The 25,721-nt window shown below is 44.1% G+C and overlaps 1 protein-coding gene and 1 long non-coding RNA gene across 2 annotated transcripts in view; both read right to left on the bottom strand.

Annotated features, from left to right (window-relative positions):
• LOC121094669 overlaps nucleotides 1-16,754 on the bottom strand; it is a 33,376-nt gene extending 16,622 nt beyond the window's left edge. The window contains exon 1 of the long non-coding RNA XR_005829921.1: nucleotides 8,503-16,754. This is a non-coding gene — a long non-coding RNA (uncharacterized LOC121094669). The remainder of the gene's footprint in view (nucleotides 1-8,502) is intronic.
• Nucleotides 16,755-21,319: 4,565 nt separating this feature from the next.
• RPS13 (ribosomal protein S13) lies at nucleotides 21,320-25,534 on the bottom strand. Its single transcript, XM_040609083.1, has 6 exons — nucleotides 25,414-25,534; nucleotides 24,960-25,008; nucleotides 23,404-23,482; nucleotides 22,329-22,498; nucleotides 21,853-21,953; nucleotides 21,320-21,399 (listed from the first exon to the last, which is right to left on the bottom strand). Exons 1-6 carry the CDS (start codon nucleotides 25,434-25,436, stop codon nucleotides 21,366-21,368), a joined length of 456 nt encoding a protein of 151 aa, XP_040465017.1. The 5' UTR covers nucleotides 25,437-25,534; the 3' UTR covers nucleotides 21,320-21,365.
• Nucleotides 25,535-25,721: the final 187 nt, after the last annotated feature.

The raw sequence follows: 25,721 nt of genomic DNA, 5'->3' as shown, positions 1-25,721 counted from the left end.
TCTTTGTTTGTTACTGCAGCACTGAAATTTTGCAGCAGTGAAATTCCAGTGTATGGGAACTGGGACCAAGGGTAAAGAGAAGCACGTATCGAAGGAAGCTCGTGAAAGAGCTGCCAAACACACACAAAGTAGCTCCAGAGTTTATTTCGCTCTACTCTCATCCCAACCATGCAGTAAATATACAAAACACAGGAAAGATATCTTATGATTGAACGCTGGCCTGGGGACATCTGAGTTCAGTTCCCAAATATTTCATGAACTTTCAGACTCAGTTGTCATCTTACAAATATACAAAGGAAAATCATGTTTCCTTTCTTGCACTCTTGTTCTGCCCTTTTTCTTCATATTGTGAATCTGTCTCTTAATTTATATGAGCTACTTTGCAAAAGGAAGCTCTGATCTCAGCAGGGGCCCATTGCTGCTGCGATACCAAATAATAACTGGTGAGAAATCTGAACCAAAGCCCACCTCAAACCTTTGCAAAAGTTCAGCTCTGGACCTGCCTTTAGGAGCAAGAACATTTCTGCTGCAAATGGACTGCTCCCTCGGATCCAGCTGCGCGCAGACATCCCACGGTTCCTATTCGAGCAACCTCTAGCTTTTTGACTAAAATACTTAAACAAATCTAAAAATACAGTAAGGAATAAATCACTCTGCCTGAAATTCTGCCTTCCCTCCCCTTGAATCCTAAGCCTTTTATTCTGAAATGGACAAATGGCAAAAGCAACAACGAAAGGGTGATTATTAATCTTTGATCCTGAGTCACTTTCTCTTACAGAGCCCTATTCTTCATCTCAGGAAGCACGATACAAGCGCACTCCCACAGCCTGATTAAAGGTCCAGGTATGGGGTCACACAGTGCACAAAGAGCTGCACTTTCAGAGCGCCATGTGTATTTAATGTCTGACTAAACACAAGTAAGATAAAGAACGAAATAATGAACATTCCTAATGATTTCCATAACTGTGAAACCGCCACAGAGCTGCTTGAGGTAATTGTGGCGAGCACTTTGTGGAGTTGCTTTTTAAGCAAGAAATGACCAAATCTGTTTTCCAGAATGTTAGGCTGGGTGATTACAAAACAGAACTTGCTGAGAATGCCAAATTGTTGGAAAATGGCACCGTGCCCTTCTCAACAGAAAACAGCAAAATGGACCTAGGTTTTACTGTCTCACCAGAAAGCTAAGGAATTGGAACTGAAAGCAGCCTGGGTCAGGTGGCTGACAACTGGGATTTCAGGTTTGTCGGCAAAGAAATGCCTAGGAGAAGGGTCAGAGGTTACACCTGGAGACTTCGAAGATAATGACAAAGTTCAGATAGGCATCAAACCCATCTGGTGCCTCAGAAAGCACATCATCATCAAATCCAGTTCTGAGGAGAACAGCTTGGCTTAAAATGCAAAATTCATTACTTCCTAGGGAAGATGCTCAGTCCAGCTCTCCCTCTATTTCTTCTTATCCTAATGGAACAATAAGAAAGAAGAAATATTTAAAAAATTATATCAAATCTGAATTTTAAAAAGACTTCACACACAAACCAGCTGTTGCAGGAGCCCCACACAATCCCAGCTGACTAAAACAGCAACCCACCTGCGAGCTCGTACAACTGTTCCCTGCAAAAATTACTTTTATGACAATGACTTTTCTACAAGGGATTTGCAGCTCTCTGAAAAGCGCTGAAATTGCAAATGACAACAAAATTGTCTCTGCCTGAGAGCAGGCAGCACGGGGAGAGCAGCAGTCTCACAGCCAGCTCACTTTGGGAATGGCATCCAAGTCCCGCCGCCCCGCATCGGGCAGGAGCCTCCCTTTTCAGCAACACAAAGGAGGACGGGTGAGCATGAAATCCACTTTGAGCACTGCTCACTCCACATAGCCAAGTCTAAAGGCTTCTTTGGCTTGGCCACCACGAGGGGCTGCATTTTGATGTTCAAACTGTCAGAAAATACCTTTTTTCTTTCCCCTGTACCATTCATAGGATTTTTATGTCCTAAGTCACCTTAGGAATCAGCTTAAGAACTTGATTCTCACTATCCAGAGTTTATAGAGTTTCCAAGAGGGAAACAGCTGTAAAGATTATGGGAAATTGGTAGCTTTACTGTTAATCTACAAGTCCCTCGAGCTCTTTGCATCCTTAGCCAGATATGAAAAAGCAAATTTCTTCTATGAACTCATACTTTACACTCATATGTAACACTACCAAATGTTTAAGGTGATAATCAGGAAAGAACCGGCAAAACATTAGGACAAACTCAACAGTTTGTATGCATTTTACTGGATCTAACAGCAATTCAGGATGTATCAAGGACTCTGCTCAGTTCATTAGCCAGTGAGCACCCTTCTAACTAATCTAAACATAGAGGCTTAATCTAAACATAAAGGCTTACTCATCTACTCTGTCAATAGGTTTGTTTAATCTCTTAAAGAAATTTTGATTAGATGGAATACAAAGGGAGGAGTTCGCAACCATTTAATAACCGAAACAAAATTAAAAGCGTATGCTATTTTATTAAACCTGGACTTAGTCAAAGGTATTCTGGGAAGTCCTAAAGTATAAAAATATATTGGCTATTAGATACTATAGGAGCTGTTGTGCTGAAAACTACATGAGTAGAAGAAAAGATTCTGTGACCTTGTTTCTGCATGTACCTGTAAAAAAACCAAAGCAAACCAAATCAAACCAAATCCCAAACAGTCTCTATTTGTGCAGGTTTATGAAAAGCCACAGATCTATAAAGCTCTGGAAACCCTTGCTCTCATCTTGCTGCATATTAGGCATCTATTTCACATTCAAACTTCACTTACAGCAATAAGCAGCCAGTACAGTTCATGTTCTGTGTGACCCACAGACTACAGTCAAATACACTGTTTTAAAAAACAGGTGTCAAGGACACTTGTCAGTATGCTAGAAAAAAGCAGAACCATCACTGATAATCCAGACACTGTAAAATCCCTATGTATTTTGTATAATCATTACTGTAAAATAAGAACTGAACTAAAGACAGTAATAGCTACCAAAGATTAAGCACAGGTATTTCAGTCTGGTGGCTCTGCATTATTTTATTCTCACCATTTTCTAATTTTTAGTTTCTAAAAAAGCTGCTGCATCCATCTACTGTACTGGAAAATTCAGTAGGATGAATGGTTCTAAATTTAGGATGCAGGACACTGCAGCTGCAATAAGATTTCGGAAGTGGAAGGCATAGTAGATACATGGCATATTTAGATAAGACGACTATTTTTAGTGAAAACAAAGCTCGGTTTTGGCTACTTTAGCAAGTGCATTAATTTGGCTAATCAGTTCAGATACACACTATCCCAGAGCTCATTCTCACCTACAAGATACTGCACGCTGTGTCCCCTTCTCCCTATTTGTCTTCTAAAAACTCAGGTAAACTGAAGGTAAAGCAGGAGGAGAGTGATCAAACTTGTCACATCGCATTGCTGCTACCCCGTCCTAAGCAGCCGGTAGCAGGTATTTGGAGACAGGCCAGCGACCTGTCTAGTCCACTACACCCTGACATAGTACAGCCATGCTCTCCCATCATTTTCTCTTCTCTCACCCAACTGCTTTTTCTTGGTCTCCTCCAAATGGATCAAATTATCTGCTGGTCTATTTCTGCCAACTTCAGCATTTTGTTGTACCAGGAGATAACACAGTCTACTATATCTCTTCCACTTCTTTCAAGCTTAAAACATTGCTCCATGACTGGATCGTTTTTCATCCTTTTTTTATTTTTCCTAGCAACTTCTCTCCATTTACATCCCTTCCTCCTTTAAACACATCTCGTCTTCAAAGCAATCCACGCTGCTTTCTTAGGCCTAAGCCTGGCTTCTGTTGGATCTCATTTTGACACATACTTGCCTTGTCATTTTAGATAGCAAGTTTTCTGTCGCGTGGAAACAGATCATTGACTGCACCAAGCGAAGTGGCAGTTTTAAAATCAAGAGTCCAGGCTTGCAAGTCAGGAACTATCAGGCACATGCTTTAAAAAATTTAGCATCAGATTTTGTTGATAAGAGATTTTTAATACATTTCAGTGACAAGGAGTCATTTTGATCAAGATCTGAATGTAGGGTTTTTTTGTAAGATTGAAACAGATTTTCATTAAGAAAGCGCACACAAATTAAGGTTAATTACTTCCAAGCTAATCCATTCTAATTTCTCCGAATAAAAGTTTAAAAATTTTTGGGGAGGAGAAATTGGCAGTAATATCTTTCAAGTACTGCTGTAACCCTGGTGTCCGGCCAGGAAAGGCTAGGGAGCAGTGACTCTACTAGGACAGTTCTAATTGTCTGGTATAATTGGGATCTGGGCATCTGCAGTGGAGCAGTAGTTTGGAGCTCCTCTGACAGCATGCAACTCAGCAGGTTGAGTTACGTGGTTAAAAATGAAGCAAACTCTGGGTGCTGATGAGCTCAGTCCACATACACCTTATCCCCAGAGAACTCCAGCCTGCGACTCCACAGCGTTTAGACCCAGCTCGGAAGAGCCTGGAGGAACCTCAGTGAAGCTGGTTCCTGCAGACCTGACGGACTGGCTGTACCGTACACAAATGCACATGCATCTCCAGATTATACTCTCAGGCAGACCAGTGCAATGGTGCTGATTTCAATAGACTTACAGCAGCCAGTATGGGGACAAGCACCTTTATCAGTAGCGTGATGAAATTTATATAAACTCCTTGAAATTTTGCAAAGGTTCCACGGTCATATCAATTATGTCTCGAAGAAACTTGAAACCCGATACCTGAAATTAGGCACCATTTACTATTTTTATCCCTTAATCCTGCTAAGATCCCAGAAGAGTTCCTGTGCTGTATTTTAATTTCTCTTACAGTATTTCAGTGTATATTTTGATGGAAGAATTAAGCTACCAGAGGCATCCTCTCCTAGCTTATTACACCAACACTGCTCTCTTGTGGCAGACACTTAAAGTGAAATATTGATCTGTGCTCTAGGTACCACAGCTTAGCTGTAATACAATCCAGTTGGCAAAGGGTATATACAAAGCAAATCACCAATAAAAATAGATGCGCAGTTTTTTGATAGATAGAAGAGAAAAAAAAAGCAACAACAGATTATTAGGTTTGCCTTCTCGGACATAAAATATTCAGGTGTTCATCCCCATGTCTATATCAATGCCAAGGTTTTGCACAGAACATGCTACTATGCAATTCTCTTTTCCAATCTCTTCTACTGAGATACATTCATCAAATCAAACCTAACAACCATTCTGCACACTTTCAAATCCCTTTCAGAAATTCAAATCTCACTCCTCAAAACAAAACATCATTGCTTCTATCATTTACTCCTCACAGTTATCTGATGGTTTGAATTCGTTTATTTGTAAGTCAGCCACTTCCGCGTTTTTTTCCTCAAAATCAGTAAAAATTATTGTTTCACAGGCATGATTCATATTAGCAAGCTAGCGGAGATAGTAAACAGCTTTAAGCATTAATTTTCTCGATTTGAAGAGTATCAATGAGGACACAAATTCAATAAGCAGGACTCCTCCGTGGCCGAGTGACTAAAAAGTACATGCCTACAAATGGGAAAGAGATTCCCAGGTTGCCATTCATAGTTAGGTATCGAAAGCATCTAAATCACCCCCAGTTTCTATGGATTTTTATCTTCAGGGGCTCTGAGAATACCACTGATGCCCGAATGGAGCAATTCTTCCCTGGATAAACAGCAGCCAGCAGGTTTGCTACTTTTTTCCTTTGCACATTAAAAATCTCACACACACACCCCCCAATAACAGTTTTCTTCATCACGGTAGGAAAAGAATGCCTTGTGCACAGCATGCACAACAGCCATTAAAAGGGCAAGTATCCTTTGAACAGGCATGCACAAACACACACCGCATTGAAGTCTGACACGTGATTATAGCTATAATCACAAGACATTCATTTCAAACAGACACGCAGTGCTGGTGACACTCCACTGCAGCAGACTCGTGGCACCAAGATGAATCCATAATAAAGGGCCACACTGGCATCAGCAGAACTAAGGCAATCTACAAGGGGGGAAGAGTCAGCCAAGCATATGTGCTCCAGTGTGATAACTCACGGGATCATTATTGGTTTGGGGGGTTTAATGCCATTCCATACATTCATGTACTGATCAGATGTGGGTAGGTGGGATCACCAGTAGAAGCAGGTGTTGGATTTTTACTGCGCAATGGCTTGCCCTTCCCGTCCTCTGCCTTTGCCCTCCTGAATGCACAATTTGACTTGCAGAATTCAAAGCTGCTTTACATTTGTTAATGGAAAACAGGGCCCTCTCCGTGCAAACCTGCTGCTCTGGCCAACAGGTATTTTGTCACTCCGGTCTCATGCTCAAAGAGTGCTCTTCCAGCTTTCGGGCATTCTACAATCACGCCCTATCCACAGAAAGGATTTGCATACTCTGCACCTTTGGCAAGCAAGTTAATTGAGCAGTTTCCCCTGGGCAGCCCCTAGGAATTGAACCTTTCTGTCCACTCAGCTTTTCTGGTAAGGTCATAACAGCAACGTCAGTGCTTGTTTATCCTTCCCATAACTTCTGCTCTGTGTAACACCAACAGACACCCGCTGCCAAGGCCAAGAACCGCAACGACAGTACCCAGCCCTCAACAGCTACCATGGGGGACTGAAGAGCCAGGGAACTCACTGGCCAAACACACCCCGTGAACCCCCGCAAGGAAAGACCAGCAGCACTACCCTTGCTCTGAAGCTCCGGGAAGGTGACCCAGTCGAAGGACAATGTCTCTCACGGAAACCCTGCCCCCTCCAAGTGTACACAGCTTTCCAAACTCACCGCCTAAAGATGCACATCCTTAAAAAAGGGTCCCAGGCTAAGACTGATTTTGCTTTGCCAGTGACAACCTGCCATATGACAGTACACAGGCGTCCGATATTTCACTCAATTGTCATGTTTTGATTGCATCTGTCACACACTGGTAGATCTTTAGGTTGAGCAATATGATGAGCTTTTAGATTTCCTTTCTTACAGCTTCATACTGTATGCCTCTACAGGAATGAACTTGTCAACTCAGAAGCAAAATGAATGAATGGCTTTTAATCACTTTGATAATGTTAACGTTATTGCTTTGACAGGATAGCAGCACATACGGTTTGCTGATTCAGCCACTTGTATAACGATCTAATGGGCTTTTCTGACTAATGCCACACTCTAAAAATATACACTGGACTAATAGATGAGCCTCTGCTGTGCTGAAAAACAGGCTCATTAAGACAATTCCTCTGAAAAGTGGCATTTTTATGACAAGATACTGAAGCATTTAATTACCCTGTATCCTGACAAAGCTGAAAGAAATTAATTAAAGAGAAAAAAAAAATGCAGCAATGCAGTAGGTCTTGAGGTCGGAAGAGATGCCAATAGTCAGTAGAGTAAGGGGGAACTGGAGACCTGTAAGGCTGTTTCCCCAAAGGAGACGGGCTGTTGATAGGCTACAGATTGCCATCCATTTACACAGAACAGGCCAGTGTCTGAGAGGAGGCTTGTCATTAGAGAGTAATTAATTTTCCCTGCTGTAGTCTGTGCCAGGAGAACAGTGACTGCTGTTAAAGGACAGTGAAGGTTTGGGAGGGCAGAAGAGTGTTTAGTGATATTTGAGGTAAGGGACTTGTTTTCACTGCAGTGTTAGCTTGGATTATCCACCCTTAAGCTCATTCTCTGCTCTTCAAGTGAGTACGTAAGGAGCGTTAGAACCCCCGCTGGGGCTGCACCGTGCAGTGGGGCTGTTCACGTGGAGGTTTTCACGGCACAGGCAGCCGTTGTGCCGGGAAGCTGCTCCAAGTGACTCTGAGTGCAGCCCTGCAGCCAGCTGCTTTGGCATAACTGAGGTGACAGCACTGTAACGTACACGCAGATGGTATTAGCTCACTACTGTCACTGGCCCTGCCACGGAACACAAAAACAAGCCTTGTGTAATCCCTGTTTGCTTCTACCTTTGCTCCGCTCTGACATAACTGTTTGTGCAGCAGCACAGTACACCAGATCAAAGAGTTTTAAAACCTTCTAAAAATCAACCAAATAAACCCCCAACTTCTTCTATGATTTCATTTTTTTTTCCTTCTCAAACTACATTGCCACTCACTCCAGCTCACCATCCTGCTGCACCAGTAACCTCGGCAGCACAACAGATGAGGGAGCAGAAGGGTGGGAAAAAGGGCCTGAGGAGGAGGATGCTAAATCCTGCTTAAGCAGGGCTGGTATCAAATAAGGAATCCACAGCCTGTGTTGTCCCTGCTGCAGCATTAAGCAAGCCTCAAGGCACATTTCCTTACACTTAATCAGCCTAAAGACTTCTGCATGTGAACACAGGCTACATTAGAGGCCAGGCTTTGAGCTGAACTTCAAAGTGCTGCAGTGGTGAAGACAAGCCCCCAGTGATCACGGAGCAGATGGAGTTGTTTCCCCTCCCCCCCGTGAAAAACAGCTGCACTGGACACTGACAATTTGTTAGCTGTTCAATACAGCATTTTTTTGGATCTTACCTGTACAGCAAGTTTCAGCTTTAGAAGAACTATAGGCCGTGGCCTGCATGCTGTGCATGGTTTGCCAGGGCAAAGCCTCCATCCAGCCCACCGTTGTTTCTAGCAGCTCCTTCCATTTATACCACAGGCACACGTGGGTGACACAGCAGGGAGCAGGGTCTCACAGGGTGGATGGCAACCTCAGCTACTCGGACAGCCCACGCCAGTTTGTCTAATGATGAAACAGCGTTGATTTTTCTAACCCTTTTCCTTTTGTCATTTCATGGTTTGATCGCTGGTCAGAGCCAGCAGCGTACGCCTGTCTTCAAACCAGTGACAAAGCACAACAGTTTCAGCACCAGGACTGTCACACTTAGTAGCCAACTGATACAACTAGAAAAGCACACATCTTCCAGAGCTATAGGTTAACTCTATCGAAAGCAGCAAAGCATTTGTTACTCTTTGTATTTAATTCTATATGTGTGCGTAAAATCTGGAGTTTTCTTCATCGTTGCCACAAAAGCACAGCCACACACACCTGTTTATTTAAATTCTTTGGTTTAAATAACACGGCACAGCAAACGTAGCTATCCAAGGACCTCTCTACTAGCTCTAAGCAAAAGCAGAATCCAAGCCACAGTGTTAAGACAGCACACAGAGGTACTGGTATCGACAGGAGACGTGGGGTAACAGGACAGTGCAAATACTCCAACCATGGGCACACCTGCGCTCCCTGCCGTCCTGCCAGATGTACCTGAGCCGCACTCCCTGCTTCAGAGGCACATCTCACCAGCCAGGAACTTTAAAACAGCCAGCGAGGCATGGGGCACGCATCTGTGACTGGCACACTCCGGGGAGAGCTCTGAAGGAACACATGATTGGCTGCATGGGTAAATACACTGGCTAAAACGACTGGGAAGCAAGGAGCGAGATGGTCCCCCTAGGGCTTCCTTGCCTTTGACTGTCATTGGGAAGCCGGCGGGAGAACGTCCCTGCTCGCTCTCATCCTACCACCAGTGGAGCGAAGTAGCCCCGCATCTGCCACCCGTTCCTGCCTGCACTGGGAAGGTGACCCTTTCTGGGGGGGGAGACTGTGGCAGCTCTCTTCTTGTGAGAGCCACTCTTCGCTAGCACAGTCAACACCTCTGCCCAAGGCATACGACATTTTTATTGCTGCAATTAACAAAAAAGCAGCAGCTGGTTAGACAATATATAGTGACAAGTGTTAATACTGTGAGGAAACATATCCAGCTACAAAATATTCAGACAGCTGAGTGGACATAAAATGCTCACAAACGCCTTATTAATAAGTGTGTTAGATCTAATGATCTGTGAAACTGAAATGAGATTATTTGGATTATCTCATTAAACAAGAATAATAGCAATAGTAACCGGGTAGTAATGAGGAGTGGGCCAATCCAAGGACAAGCTAAATAATAAGGCCAAAAGACTTTTCGTTAATACTCTGCATTTTTGTGCCTGTACTTTTACACCCAGAATTGATGAAGAAATCAAGAAACCTGGCTAACCAAACAGCCTGCTTTTAACAACCAGAAACAAAGCCACTGGCTACCCACACCTGTATGGATCATTTGGTCTAAAAGCAAAACAATGGTTAAATGGGGCTATTTTGGCAGAGCTGGCCTTGAGGAAACAAAAACACAGAGCCAAAATGTAAAATTGTTTTCAAAGGCTTGGCAATTAACAACCAGCTCCAGGCAAAGCTGCAAGGCCGGGGCAGAGGCAGTGCTCAAACAGCACCTAATCCCAGCCCTGCCTTTTAACCCTCACAACTTTTCCTCGAAGTCTGAAAGTAATTCCTGAACAGGTTCAATGCATAATTCAAGATGAAGTGCCGCATGAATTTTACCTTTTGGACCTTGTTTATATATAAGTATCCGGAAGCCCTTTGCCTCAGACCAGAGAACAGGACACCTCCGCAGCCTCCCAGGGATGGATGGGGAATGAGGGATTCAACACGACAGATTCCACCTGCACGGCTGTTAGGTCAAAAGGTTCCTGGTATTGAAGCCTGGAGTAATTACTGTTCTGCAAAACCTACCGCTCCCATTGCCTTCCTTAAGAACTCTTTAATTAACAGGAAAAGCCGGCATTATCATATACACTGCAGTAGTAAAAGGCTTTTCCAGGGGAATGGAAAAAAGTTAGGACAAACTGCTTAAAAGCCTGGCCCTTGACACACAGAACTGTCCTCTCCCAGGTTTCCTAAGGCAGCATGATACAGCTGCATTTAATGCTCCAGAGTTATTCAGGCCACACCACAGCCCACCAACAAACCATGGACTGCATTTATCAAGGGAATCTGAACTCAAAAAGGTCCATCTTACTGGTCAGGACACAAAGTGTTTGTTTCCCTTTTAAGGCTTTGCTTCCACATACTGAATTATTAACATTAGCAAAGAAAAAAAAAGGGGGGGGGGGGTGTATGTGTAATTGAAGGAAGCTACTTTGAAGAAAGATGTCTTTGTTATGAGAGTTATTTTAGTAAGAACAGAAACTGCAGCCCTACCGAAGACACTCATAATTCTCCATAGAGTACAGTGCAATCTGGATGTTGCCTTGTAGCAAGTGCGAAATATAAAAGAACAATGGTTTGTAAATATTAATTCTAAAGATGACAATGGCTTGGTAGACATTTGAAAGACAAAGAGGAGGAAAAAATTAAAAACAAAACCAGTGACTGTTCAATTACCCTGAAGGGTAAAGAGGCAGAGCTACCTCTAACACAAGAAAAGCACTCAGAGCGATCCAAGACTGAGGGAGGAAACATCTGAACAGTGATAAAAAGGGAAAAACCACTCTACCAGGGTGATGTCTCCTGGACGCAGTTCCTTTCTCTTGGCCTTTCCCCTTTTTATCACGGACTTATGTGGGGCACACAACAGGGAGGGGAAGAGTCTCCCAGAAAAGGCATTGGTGGCAGCAGCCTCCTCTACTGGGACCAGAACTCCTCATCTCACGCAGTTTCCCAGGTTCGCTGGGTTGCTGACAGCAGCCATGCACGGACTGATAGCACGCCCATGTGCCAGGCTCCTCCAGCACAGAGCGAGCTGTGTGACCTGCGCACCCGCTCACTTCTGTGCTGCTTTGAGCCAGCTGCCAGGCAACGCTGAACTCTGCAGTCGGCATGTCAGTAAAGAGCATTTAACAGAGCTGCGCGCTGAAAGGAATCCTCTTCTGCCTCCCACTCCTTCCCTCCTTCCCTTATGTCAGATCTAGCGTCTGCAGGCTGAGCTGCAATAGTAATTATAGACTGGATTGCATTTTCAGCAGTAGCAAGCTAATACACCAACATTGCTCAAGTACTAAACTGCATCCTAAGGAGAGAACTTTGCATCCTGCCTGCAGGGTGACAGCAAACAAGGGCGCCAAAGATGCCAGTGGCAGGAGCGGGGAGAACAGGATCAGTTAACAGAAAACAGCACTGCACCCGAGGGACAGGGAACGTATCCAAAGTGCACAGGTACAGAGATTTGCTTCTTCACATGATCTTCACCCCTGGAGCAAGCCAAAGCCGGCAGCAACACGTATGACGTTTGGCTTTTCTCAAGCCATGGAACTGAGAAGGTTCCCCGTCACCAGGAGCCAGCCTGGATACAGATAGCTGGAAGCAGCCCATTCCCCTGCCTGGGAAACTGAGGCAAAAAGCTGGGTGGCAAATCCGTTTTCCCTTCCTCCTCCACAGAGAGAGATGCCTGTAGTTCGTTGTGTCCTGTATCAAAAAGGATAGCAGTCCCTTGTTTGAAAGCAGAGCAGACGCAGACTTCCTGGCAATGCCTGCAACTCAAACAGGTGGAAGGTTTCTGTTTAAGCTGGCCCTTAACTTCTATCTCCGGTGGACTCCAGCAAACAGAACCACGTCTAAACAGGACACTGCGCGTACGAATGATGCAGGGGGCTCAATGCACCCACCAGACATGGGAAGCGCAGTAATCAGGTGGGGCACCTTTCAGCACACGCTGGGGAGAAGTAATCCAGAGGCAGGCACCGCTTCTTCTGACAAAGGCTTTCAACCTGGGAATGAGGTGTCTTCAGCAGACCACCAGCATACGCTGCCTCGGAAGGGAAGCGATGGAAGAGGCAGCACTCAGACTATCTATCCAGCTACCCATCTGGCACAGATCAGAGAAAGCTCCAGGTAACGCACATCAGGACTCCAGGCACTTCAGCATACTCCCCGTGTCTCTGCACTTCAAGCGCAGGAGTACTCGGGGACCAGGGAGCGGAAAATAAATCACTGCTTGAAATACAAGCACAATCTAACCCATGGTCTGTTACTTTTTTTGTGGATATAAAAATGTGGAATGATGCTAATGCTGCAGACCTCCAGGACAACAGTACACCTAACGCTTCTTCACAGCAGCCATAGCTTCCCATCAAAAATATACAGCAAGAGGGAATCTCCTACAATCCCCCAGCCCACATGAAAATAAACGTTAAGACTAAAAATATACTGATAGCCAGTTCTTTTACATACATCAGCTGCTTGTACCTGCTCTGTAGTCTGATGCTAACAGAGCTTGCCTTCTTTCACTGTTAACATCTTTTTAACTCAAATGTTAAAGGATTAAAGGTCAGGATACATGGAGGAAGGCTTATTACTCAGAATATTCTGCCTAATCAAAGTTCTGCATTTTAAGACTGGCTGACACACATGCAATATGCTCTAGTCTTTTTTTTTTTTTTTTTTTTTAACCAAAAATTCTTGCAAATTTGCATGAGTCCAGGAGATGGAGCTTTGTGCAATCCACAAAGTTATCTCTTGTGAAAGTTCTCCTGCAGGCAAATCCAGCTATATACCTCTAAAGTCTGTGTAAACACCTCCCTAATCACTACTTCAGCAGGTCTGCTTTATTGTCAGTGTTGACTCTTGTGTGACTCACCACCACCACTGCAGCTTTCTGAAACTGCTGCTTCATTTCTTGTGCACCCGCAGAGCGAGCCGTTGCAAAAAGCTCAGACTGGAGTTCAATGGTGTGCTGTTATAGCAAGTACCACTTTGGGTAAACCTCATCATCCCAAATGCCATTTTACTTGACACAACTGAGTAAGTGACACGGGCAGAATACTCCAGTTTAACACTGATGTTGATCATGTGGCACATACGAGAGTAAAAGAAAAACACAAGCGTGTACACGCCAGTGAAAGGAATACTCTGAACCTAAACTGCAAGCTACATAAACAGTACTAAACTGCTGTATGCCATGGGATTATCCGTCATTGTGATGAAATGAAGCCAAAGCCTGTGTTTTGTTAAATCATATCTATGATCAGTATCTGTAGTATGACATTTCCGATTACAGTTGCTTTCAGATGAGCTTTTCAATTTTGTCGGGGAGACAAATCTAATTGCTGTTTAATACCAAACAACACTGCAGCAGGACATGATTGCTTTGCTTAAATAACAGTTTCATTAAACTGCTCAGATTCGACCCTATTAGTTTGATCTCTGGATCAGACCAGAAGCAAGGCTGACAGGAATCCTTATCCAAAACAGAATTTCGTACTAGACCAATGTGCGACCCTTAGAATTCCATCACACAGGTGCAGAAGGTACGATGTTGGCTAAAAGGGGAAGACGATTCCAGGGATCACTGAAATATAGGCTTTACCTATGGTAAGGTAATTTAAGAACCCTGTATATTATGCAGCTATATGGAATTTAAGAATCCTGTCTATTAGGCAGCTAAATTGAAGGGATTATTGTGCAGTTTTTTACCATGTAACTCGTAAGTCAATTAGTTTCAAAATTGACAAGTGACAGCATCTTGACTGTACAACATTGCTGAGCACCTAACTTTTCCTGCTTTTTATATCCTCCTTTGCTATTTCCAAAATTGCCATACAGAGTAAGAGAAGATGACATCAGGAGACCACATCACAACCTGCTCTGAACTGGTAGGAGTACAGAGTTACGTGCCCCACAAGAGCAGAATCTCCGAGACAGAGTCTGGCTCCATTTCCCCAACACTCTACCAAGGAAGGAAGACGGGCCCAGCCCACTCCCTGCTCAGGACAGGAGGCAGCTGGGGAATTTTGTTCCTTCCACTCTCAACCTTGCACATACACCAGAGCAAAGAGGGATTAAAGTAACTGCCCACTGTTGTCCACTACGAGTCACACTATGGTACCCCGTGCCAAGAATTAAGTGCCCTGGTCTGTGTCCCCAGATGCTTCTGCAAACTGCCTCCCTCCTCCACTCTGCACCACTCCCCACATCTACCATTTACATATAAACATCCACCTCTGTTTAAAGTGTAACTGTGTTAGGAGGAGGGGCTGGGATTTAGGACATCAGAGCTCCATACCTAGCTCTCCTACTGCCCCAGGCAAGCTGTTTCCCTGCTTTATGCCTCCACCACCCTGGAAAGGGTGGGGTTATAGTCTATTCTCTCACAAACCACTGACATTTATGGGTCAAAAGTACTATGTAAGAGCTAGACATCAGTGGTGTTCCTGCAGCATCAAATTTACAACACTTAACCTTTAGTGAATTCCAGAAAGCTAAACACTTTCTCCAGCAACTGCCTGCTCCTAGGTCATTACACAACACTCCCAAGTGTAATACTACTTGGAATTTGGGGCCACTGAAAGTCACCTCCTTGCACATTACAGGAATGTTATTTGTTAGTAAGGGCTTTTTTTGTTAATCATATGTTTGAGATCCTAACTTGATTGAAACTAGCTAAATACTGCTTTTAAATATTATTCTTGTATTGCTTTGCAGATATGGTGTGGCTTAATCGCAGAATAATAAAAAAAAAAGAGAATCCAGATCAGATTCTACTGCTAAGATCATTATCAGGAGTATCTGTAGCATGAGTTTGAGCTGTAAATGGAAGACCTGATTCAAAAGATACGTATTACTTTATCAGCAGTTTCTGAAAATTTACCAATTTATAGTCCTAGTTTTGCCAAGACCAGCAGAGCTGAGCAAGATGGGATGGACTTCATTTTAAGGAAAATGAAGATGTTACTTTTTTTCATAAAAACAGCAAGAACAACAACAACGACGAAAAACAAACGAAAGAAAAAACCTCACAAGGAAACAAGTTCTTTTACAGCCTGTATTTTACAGCAGCTTTTGGTGTGCCCCAGTGCCCACTAACACATATTATAATGAGAGATGCTTCCACCTGTTTTCTTGCAGATCTCAAATGCTTTTGCCATCAGAACTGATCCTCTGAGACCTGGATCCTTCCCAAGTTCATTTAACCTGATTAATTTTTAATGGCTGTCACTGGTTATTTCACCCAGTCAGTCAACAGCTTCTACAGTTCAAAACACCAGCCACCCTCTTCCCACTCTGGCATAACACAGGGCTCAGGATCTACGGAAATTATTCATCTGCATCATAAAGAACTTGAAGGAGCTGTAAAAGAGATTGATCCCTGACAGCTGCACTAAACTTGAAAGCCCCTTCCTGGCTCTGAAGAAGGAGAATTCTGACCTGAAAAGGGGTCTTGAGTGAGCAGCCTCAAAGGGAATAAAATATTAGCCTGTAAAACCAGCACTCGCTAGAAAACTCAGGTGATCTTTTAATGTTGGTACACCTCTTGCCTCAGGCACAGCCAACATTAATTACTTGCCACACAGTATCTCAAGCTCCTGGGCTGATGTCACAGGCTGTACTTCACCTCCTTTTGTACTAAGCACCAAGCAAGCCTTCAGAAATTGACTGCCAGTACTTACTCTCTAGTGACCAAGCCCCGCAGGACAATGCCACCGTTTATTGTCATATCCAATATGCATTGCTATGCCATTAAACGTTAACCTTTTCTATCGATTCAGCTCTAGTTACTGCATCTGTGCTGGTTTGTGTTTAATAAATCCTGTGGTGACAGGAAAGCACCCACACTAGTCAGCAACACAGTTCATTACAAGGGTTATACATTTCTAACCAGAAGTAAAATTTACCCCCAAAACAGAGGAGGGTTGGGAGCAAAGAGGGAACTTAATTTATCTAAACGCAGGTTCGGCCAGAAATCCTTGGGAAGCAAGAAAAGGACATTCACAGACATGCCATTTGTGCAGTGAACATTGTTGAACCATTTCCTACTGCCAAGATATGTGCCGGGGAGGGAGGTTACTAGGGCAGCACAGCGGATTGTTATGCAAATGCTGCAGAGTTACTGAAGGGACTTCCCAGCAACAGCGCACATTTTTTCACTGGTTTGATCCCAGCATTGAAAAGGAAACAAAACATCTGTGTGAACGTGAGGCAGCATTAGCCTAAGCCAGAAACACCAGCTATCGCAGAGCTGCAGGAGTACCAGACCTGCTCTGGTGAATTCAGCAGGCCCTACCGCTCTTCATTTAAATGGGGACGGGGAAAGAAACCGGCCCTTGAGTCCCAAGAAACACGTGCAGTGCTTTCTAACTACGTTGCTTTTCATGGTCTGTAAGTGACACTGAAAACAGTGGGAGAAAGTGACACAAACCTTTGCTCAGAAAAATCGAGAGTGCATGTTTCATTCACATTTTGCTATTTGGGATTAACTTGCATGCAATGATTTTGAGTTGAAAACTCGAAGAAGTTTACTGGCAGAAAATGCAACTGAAAACATACTTCAGAAGCCGTTTTCCAGAAAAAGCAAAAGAGCATATAATTGCAGCTGTACAGCTATAAATCCAAATAATTTCTTGTCTTTTCTAATGGTTATTACTATAGCTTGATTGACTTTTTTTTGCCCTTTTCAGCTAGAGAAATACATGGTTTCCAGCAGTGGTAATGACTTACCAGCTGTACAACTGGTGTTTAAGTTTCCTTACTTGAAACAAATTACCAGCATTTTCTTATTTTTCACAAGAAGTACTTCTGAACAGGAACAGTCAATTTGAAAAAATCAGAGCTAAAAGATCATTTGCCTGCACAAGGGAACCAGTCACACACCACAAAATCCTTCAGAAGGAGCAGATACCTAGCACCCAAGGCATCCTCCAGACATGACTGAATCAAAGCTTTCCCTTAAATCCCTGTCAGGGTTAATCTTTCCCATACTTAACAGTCACTTCTCAAACTCTGTCCTAAAAATGAAGGTAGAAACTGTGCCTGGCATTAATTACCTATTGATTTAACCACAGGAATAAAGACTCACCTTTCTGGACTTAACATTCCAGGATGAACTGCAGAAGTGAAGAAAACACAAAGTCGTGTTCATACATCTGAATGATGCCCTAGCTGACTCGGGTTAGGGTAAGCTAAACTCGTGTCACCTAAAGGAACAGAAGAACATTGGCTCGACTGATTTGCAAAAAAAGGGGCAAATTCCCTCAACAGGAACTCTGCCACATAGCCAGAAGCATCAGGGGCAAACGGAGCTCAGAAACACGGAAGGGGAGGCAGGGAGAAGGTGCACGCCAAGGTCAAAGAAAGGCAAGAGAGTGAAGACCATCATGCTTCTGAGAATAAAAACATGGATTAGAGAGGACTGGGAATCTGTGTGGAAAAACCAGCCTGAAACGCAAAGAATGCTCTTGTCCCATCTCCCTGTGCCACGTCCAACAGAGAACTCTGTTCTTCAGACCTGAAGTAATCCAGTTCTCTCCTTACTACCCTCAGTGACCCAGCAGTGACTGACTGCAAGAATCATCATCACTATTTTTAAAACCCTACGACAAACCTTCCCGGGGAATGGCAGACAACCACAGCTACCAGGGGCTCTGCAAGAGGAAAGGGCACCTCGGCAGCCAGCCTTCAAACCCAGAGCCAAAGGGCAGAGCCTCTGCCACACAGCCCACAGCCTTGGGAGAGCTGCAGAGCTGGCAAGGACTGAACTCTGGTGGGAGGCTTTTGTGAAGCAAACTCGCCACGCGAGCCTGGTATGGAGCAGCAAAGCCCAGCATGGCCAGGCGGCTGCTGAGGGGGCCCCCACGTACCATGGCTAGCTGTGGAGGCAGAGTGCCCACACCCCTGTGAAGGAAGGGCAGGCTTCACCGTGCCGGAGGGGCCAAGAGAGCTGGATGTGGGGCGGGTTGTCAGCTCCTTTCTGATGCATGCCCTGGCACAATGCAGGAAAAAGCTCACACTGGGATAGGGGGAAAAAAAAACCCAAACCATTGGTCAGATTCATACCAAATTTCAAATTCACAAATGGCCACTGGGAATGAGGCAGAAACAGAAACATAGCTTCTGAAGGGTAAGTCAAGGCAAAAGGAGCCATAACAACACATTATGACAGGAGAAAGCAAGAGGGCAGCGGGGCACAAAGCCTGCAGAACAGCCCAGACTGCGGGGGAGAGGGGAGGCAGGGTGCTGCCTGCAGATAACCACAGGTCACAGACAGTTTGTGCTGCTTCATAAAAAGAATTCATTTTGGGCAACTATTTGAAGATCTGGATTTATTCTCATTATCGCATCTCTCCACCTAAGAGCAGTTACACTACCTCTACCCAGAGCAGCAGGAAAGACTCCGCTAACTCTCCCGGGCAGCCCTGACCTCTGCTGTACGTGGGCAGCTGCGGACCGCAAGCCCTGAGCTGCCCGGGGCAGCCCTGCTTCTCAGCAAACACGGTCGGGGACTTCAGAACCTACCTGACAGTGTTTCACCCAGGCACAGTCCTGTACCACAGCCCCAGGTAATAAACCTACCTGACACGTCCACAGGACCACGTTCCTCCTGGTCCCGTACTCCTCTCTTCAGACACACGCGGTAGGTCCACATCCTCCCAAAGCCTCACTCGGTAACGTGCTTCACAGGGGTCTGCTCCCCAGGGAAGATTCACCCCTGCCAGTGCCTTGGCTCTACCGTTCCCACAAGCAGACAACCTGCACGCCCTGGGGCAAACGGGACTGATGGTGCAGCTCTTCCAGCAATCAAAGCAGTAAGGGACTGAAATCCTAATGAGAACGGACATCTTACTTAAGCTAGTCTATAGGACTTACAGAAAATAGGGAACCTTTAGCAATGTTAAGTAGCAGAAATGTACGCGTGTAACGGTACAGTCACAACAGCATTACCATTGTTTGACAAGAGTGCCAAATTCTACAGGCAGCAAATACGGTGTACCTCCCTCTCTCTGTCCTCAGGAGTTCCTTCAACACCTCGATCTGATCTTACTGCAAGCCAAGGATCTGTCCCTGGGTAGTTTTCATTCCTGGAAGTACACAAGGCAGTTAAGTACATTGTACCCTCCTCTCTCGTCCATTCCTGACACAGACCCCATCACTGCAACACCCCCAGTCCCCCCTACCTCTTCTGGCAAGGTCAGCAGCTTTCAGCACCCCTGGGTGACCAAACTGCCACCCACATACAGCACGGCCGGCTGTCAGCCCCTCCAGCTACCCAGTGCCAGAAAACACAAGCACCGAATGTGTTCACACAGAAACCTCAGCAGCACAGAGCAGAAAAACTGGGCAAGTTCCAACACACCTGTGCTCACACCCATTGTACCATACCTAGTAGTTCTACAATTCTAAATACAGCATCTGTTCACCGGGTCAGACCACCAGCCTTGACACTTGATCTAGGTGGCACTAGCGGCAGTATGTGACTCCTTAAAACCACTACTGTTTCAAAGTGCCATCTGCTGGTACTTTCATTATTTACATGCAGATATTTCCGACTACTGTTAAGTCTCCACGTGCTTTTCAGCTGGCAATACCTCCAACCCGAAAGTCAGAAAAAATTTTTTTTTTTTGTTTTAAATTACCATGGAAAAAAATTTTTTTTTTGTTTTAAATTACCATGGAAGTGGTTTATTGCACCTACCTCCCAGATAGCCTGGCAACACCACAAGCTTTCAGAAACAAAAGCCAGGATTTTGACAGCATACGGAAGCTGGTAATTTAGTTTTTAAGACCGACCAGACAGTAGCATTTTAGAGTTCAACTGGAATGCAGTGGTTTTGTTTTTTTTAAAAAAACGCTTAATCAGAAGCCTGTATTTAGCTTCATCATCAGGGCAGAGGAATCCATCTTTCTGCAAAATTAAATCCAGAAGTTACCAGGTTCCACTGGTTATGGTTACTACACTTTACAAAAATGTTAGGGCTTATCTGAATTTACTTCACTTTTTAATATGGCAAAAGTTAAGCAATGCACAAAACTTAGAAGCAACAGCCACAACAGCTCAGAATAACTACATTTGCAATTTTCTCCTAAAAGAGGAAAAAAGTATTGTTAGTCTGTTCTCCACATTTCTCCAGCAGAAAGATGACCCTTAAGGTCAAAGCTATTTAGAACTTGGGAGGCACAACCTCAGCAAGTGACTATACAATAGCCCTGTCTGTTTAAGGTAAACTACCTCTGTAAAGAGAACACCTGAGAAGAGCTAAACTGCTGTCCTTATTTACACAAATCTCAGAGTATTCTTAAAATTACTTACAAATGACAGCCAGAGTTACTGTCAGGAACAGGCTGAGGTCTACTTAAACTTTCCGCACAAGGAACAGATCCATATTAACCTGTAACGAATTGATGAACCTCTCCGATTTTGTTTCCCTCCCCACGCCCTACTCCTGCATAATCCTTTCTGCATTTCCTCATTTCCCAATTCTTCCTCCTGACATTGTTTTCTTCCTACAGGATACACAGAGGCACAGCCCCACGTGAATAAAAAATATCTGCTGTGAATGACTAGGTCACTTCACCAACTTGAGACTATCAGATCACAAAAACCAGTTTAAGTACAGACACAAACTGTACAGGTGCCCTAGAACGCCAGCAACCACTGCCTACATTTGATACTATAGGACAGCAATATGGAAATCACGGCCACGTGGCTGCTCCACCCTGAAAACTTCCCATTTACATGCAGCTTCTTTAAACAAGCAGAAGTTTCTAGTTTAAGATGACACCAACCGACACAACACAATCTTAGTTAATGAAAATTTATTTTTTCAGTTAGTCACATAGCCAGCTCTTATGCGACCAGGGCAGAAGCTGTCGATGATTCACTAAAAAGACAAGAGAGAGAAAGAGAGAACATTAATTGCAGAGGCAGTTTTTCAAACTAGTTGTCAAAAATACTGCTTCAGTTCAAAGCTTTAACTACCAGTTCTGAAGTAAATGACTACCTGTTTAAATTCTGTGGCATAAAGAATTCATTCTTCCTTTTAAAATAAAAATACTGGTTTAACAGTATAAAACAGCATATTTAAAAACCTGGCTAACTGTACCCGACTCTTTTCAGAAAAAGAGAAGCTAACCCTAACACCTATGGGCATTCTCCTATGTTGGCTAAATTTTCATTAATTAAACAGTTAATATTTATCAAAATATCTATTCATTGCTGCCTGGTTTACATACACATACAGTGACCACAATGAGCCTTTGACTCACAGCCCCAGCATATGGCTTACAAAACCTACAAGACTTCAGTGAAAACAGTAACATAAAAGAAGACTTACTACTTCCAGTTGGGTGGCAGCACTCTCTTGGTTTTGTAGTAGCGAGCCAACCTATGGATTCTGCTCTCAATCAGAATCAGGCGGAACTTGGCATCTTTATCCTGGAAGAGAAAGCTACATTACAAAGAAGCACTACTTTTCACTTCTCAATGACACACAATTCATATGAGCTTTAATAAAGTAAAACATCCACAGCTACTGCTACAAACTCCACATTCCCATTACCAAAGTCTGATGAAGCTAGTAAAAATCAGAACAGGACCAGAAATACCTGGTTTAAGCAATGCTTTTAAGATCCTTTTCACAGACAAAGACCATTCTCCTTCATCAAAATGACTCCCCGAACCACTAAGTTTACTCAAAGGGGGTGGCTAACAGGGAGCACACCAAAAGCTTTTGCTTTGTAAAGTTGTAAATAAACTACTGTATTATATGAAAAAACAAACATAGTGTTACCTGCTTAAATTAGCACTCACCTTTCTGTTTCTCTCAAGATGCTTACGCACAGCAACAGCTTTCTTGATCAAGTGATAAAGATCCTCTGGAAGGTCTGGGGCCAGTCCCTTCGATTTAAGGATTCTCAAAATTTTGTTGCCAGTTACAAAGCGAACCTGGGCAACACCATGAGAATCCCTCAGGATGACACCTGAAACAAATGTTTACATCTCACACTGGAAAAAACCCAAACATCTTGCACAAATCTAGTGAAACCAACCTTACAGTTACAAGCTATCCAAAAAGACTTCTTTAAATTAAAATACCTTTCTGCTGGAAGCCATGAACAAATAAATGGTAGATAGTGTGTGAGCAAAACACAACTTACAGAAGCTGAAACACTTCATCAGATAGCAATTAACCGAAAACCAAGCCACCCATCACATTTAGGCAGGTCACACGGTAAGTATTACGTTATTACTGAGAAATTTTCAACAGGACTTATTAAAGCTAGGTATTCAACCACCCTCTTCTCTATACTTAACAAAGATGCCATAGACATCTTTACTCTAAAAACCCCATACTATACCACAGAGATCATTAATAAATAAAGTAAAATTAAAAACATTAATATAGCACTCAATTACACTACATATCTTAAGACTACATAAATTTGTAGCACAGACACACTTAAGCAAAGCTCCAGAGGAGTCCAAACTAGTGAGAAGTAGTCTATTATGCAGCTCCAGTGCCTGGCTCAGTAAGCTCCTAAACACGGGTGCTGGTATTTTAAGATGAGATGTCAAGTTTTTCTCCAACAAACTGGGTAGACTAGTGGCCATTCCTAAGGACAGGTTATAAGATTAAACAGATGCTTTATATTTTCTGCTTGAAAAAAAAAACCCACAAAAAACTTTAACTACTTCACCAAATATGCTTTTTGCAAAAATGAGACATAGTACATTTTTAGTAGTATCCACACAGTGAATACATAGGTACATCAGAAAACCAGTATTTTCTTAGCATGTTATCCCATGCAGGTTGAAGGAGCAACTGTATTATTACAGTCAGAAAAATATGTTTTGTCTCTATTGAAGACTGATTCATAAAACTTACCGATTTGCGAGGGGGTCAGGCCTTTTTTAGCTAGCTTGTAGATCTGTTCCTTTACATCATCAGAAGTAAGTTTCAGCCACTAAAGAAAATTGGGAAAAAAACCACAACTACAACTGACAAACAGTGCTTAATACAGAGGAACAGACAAGCTACGTCAAAGCTTTTTATAAATGGTTGAAATAGATGCTTTTTAATGCTTGAAAAAACAATCAAAAACTGAAATTGTAATTCTAATGATGAAGAAACTTTTCACATATCATGAACGTACAACCCTAGTGAAATATGGTGGGGGAAGGCAGAGACGAATAAACAAAGTCTCCGTTTAAAACACCCCAACTCCAACTAGCTGGTTTATCATCACTTTAACTGCCACACCTGAAACACACATACAAATTTACAGAAGCAAAAAAAATCACTGCCACTGGGAAGGAACTCCTTAACTCCTTTGACATAAAGGTGAAATCGAGAACCATTTAGCCATCTCTTAGTAAAGCACCTACAGAGATCAGTGAAAATCAGATTTTAAGTAAGCAAATTAATTCAAAAATGAAATAAATATATCTACTCAAGACAGAGCAGTGCCTTTTTTATGACTTCTACGTTAAACAGAAGCATGTGCCAACAGAGCTATTGCTTCTATGATTATTAAGTGGAAGTCAGTACCAACAAGGCAGGTAATCCTCACTCTGCATGAGCTACAAAAGCTCCTAATTTTTTTTCCTTTTTAGTACCATCAAAGTACGAAATTGAAAAGCACAGAAAAAATATATTTGGAAGTGCTCTATAGATTATAATTCAGAACAGAACACAAATGAAACTAAGCAGAAAACCCACAGGGTTTTTAAAAAACAAATACAGCATTTGAGCATTCTAATGGTTATTAAACTGTTTAGCCATCAGCAGTACTTCAAGCAGATTCACGTTATCTTAACTTTAGGGTTTTTTTTTCATACTTCGTGCTTTAATTTCAAGTTTTCATTTAACCATGTTTCAGTAGGTGCTTTTCCACGTGCACCACAAATGAGATCTTTCGGCCAATAAACAGATCCTCCAAGAAGACATCCTCTGGCAAAGCAGCTGCTCATTTAGCTGTCAGGTAAACCTTTTTACGTGGAAGCACCCTAAATGAACTAAGGGCAGACTGAAATTGAGCTAGTGCTCTGACCAACAAAACACTGCTACTAATGGTTCAGAAACAGTCGGTTTACTCCACAATGGCAAAGACCAAACTCGAGTGAAAGTAATTGAATATCTAGAAGTTATCAGCATACAGACTAAAAGAAACCAAAGCAGCACTTAAATAGAAGGAAGGAACAAAGAGTTAAAAAAAAAAAAAAAAAAAAAAGACGTTTTTGCCCACGAAGTCACCCGATCGGGAAACGACACTTTCTTCCTCAGTATCCTAAAGATTTCATCAAGCACGATTTAAAAAGGATCACACGAAATACTGCGGCTCCCTTGGTTGTCTTTCATTGCGTGGGCCCTGCTAAGCGGCCGGAGGAGAGACGGCGCCCGCCCGGCAGGCCGAAGGGCCGCGGCCCGGCGAAGGTACTCACCGTGGGCACGCTGCGCCTGTAGGGCAGGGCTGACTGGGACAGGCCCTTGCTGTAGGGAAGAAGCAGATGACACGCTGAGCGCGGCCCGGCAAGCTCCACCGCCGCCCTGCCCCCGCCGCACGGCGGCCTGCTGCCAGCCCCTCCCGCGGGACCCTCCACGGCCTGGGCCCAGCGCCGCCGCCACGGCAGGCCACACCAGCGCGGCTCCAGGAGCAGCAGCCCAAGCACAACGAGCACTCCCGTGCCCGGGGCCCGCCGAGGAAGCCCGCGCCTCAGCGCCGGCCCCGGCCTTTCCTCCCCCCGCCGCCATACCCTGACAGCCCCCAGCCCTCCTACCCCATCCCCACACGTGCCCCATCGCCCCCACGGCAGCCCTTCTGCTCTCACACCCGTCCACGGCGCCCTTTCAGCCACCCGCAACAGCTCCCAACCGCCCCACGCCGCAGCCGCTTACCCGGGAGCGTGCATGCGACCCATGATGGCGGCGGCTGAGAAGAAGGAGCGATGCGAGACAGCGGCACTTCCCGCCTCGCTTCCGCAGGAAAGGGCAGGGCAGCACCTCGTCCCGCCCGCGCCCGCCCGCCAATCAGTGGCGCGGGTGCGCACGGCGCCCCAGGCCCGGCGGGAGCAGCGCCCCCGTCCGTGGGCGGCGTGAGGGGAGGAACGGCGGCTGGCCCGGCCAAGCCAGGCCCGGCGGGCAGTGAAGACCAGCACTCTTATTATTTTTTTTTTTTCTGAGAATAGTGTTTAATATACTTACAG

Source organism: Falco naumanni, chromosome 10 (assembly GCF_017639655.2).
Source record: "Falco naumanni isolate bFalNau1 chromosome 10, bFalNau1.pat, whole genome shotgun sequence".
Lineage (NCBI taxonomy): Eukaryota > Metazoa > Chordata > Aves > Falconiformes > Falconidae > Falco > Falco naumanni.
Note: the sequence above shows the minus strand (reverse complement) of the source record. Positions and strands in the feature narration are given on the sequence as shown.

Excerpts from the sequence above, each read along its gene's own strand:
- RPS13 (XM_040609083.1), bottom strand. The coding sequence starts at position 25,436 with ATGGGTCGCATGCACGCTCCCGG. Across the intron at positions 23,483-24,959 it reads ACAGGCGCAGCGTGCCCACG|TGGCTGAAACTTACTTCTGA; the intron begins GTGAGTACCTTC and ends AATTTTCTTTAG. Across the intron at positions 21,954-22,328 it reads ATCTTGAGAGAAACAGAAAG|GATAAAGATGCCAAGTTCCG; the intron begins GTGAGTGCTAAT and ends TTTCTCTTCCAG.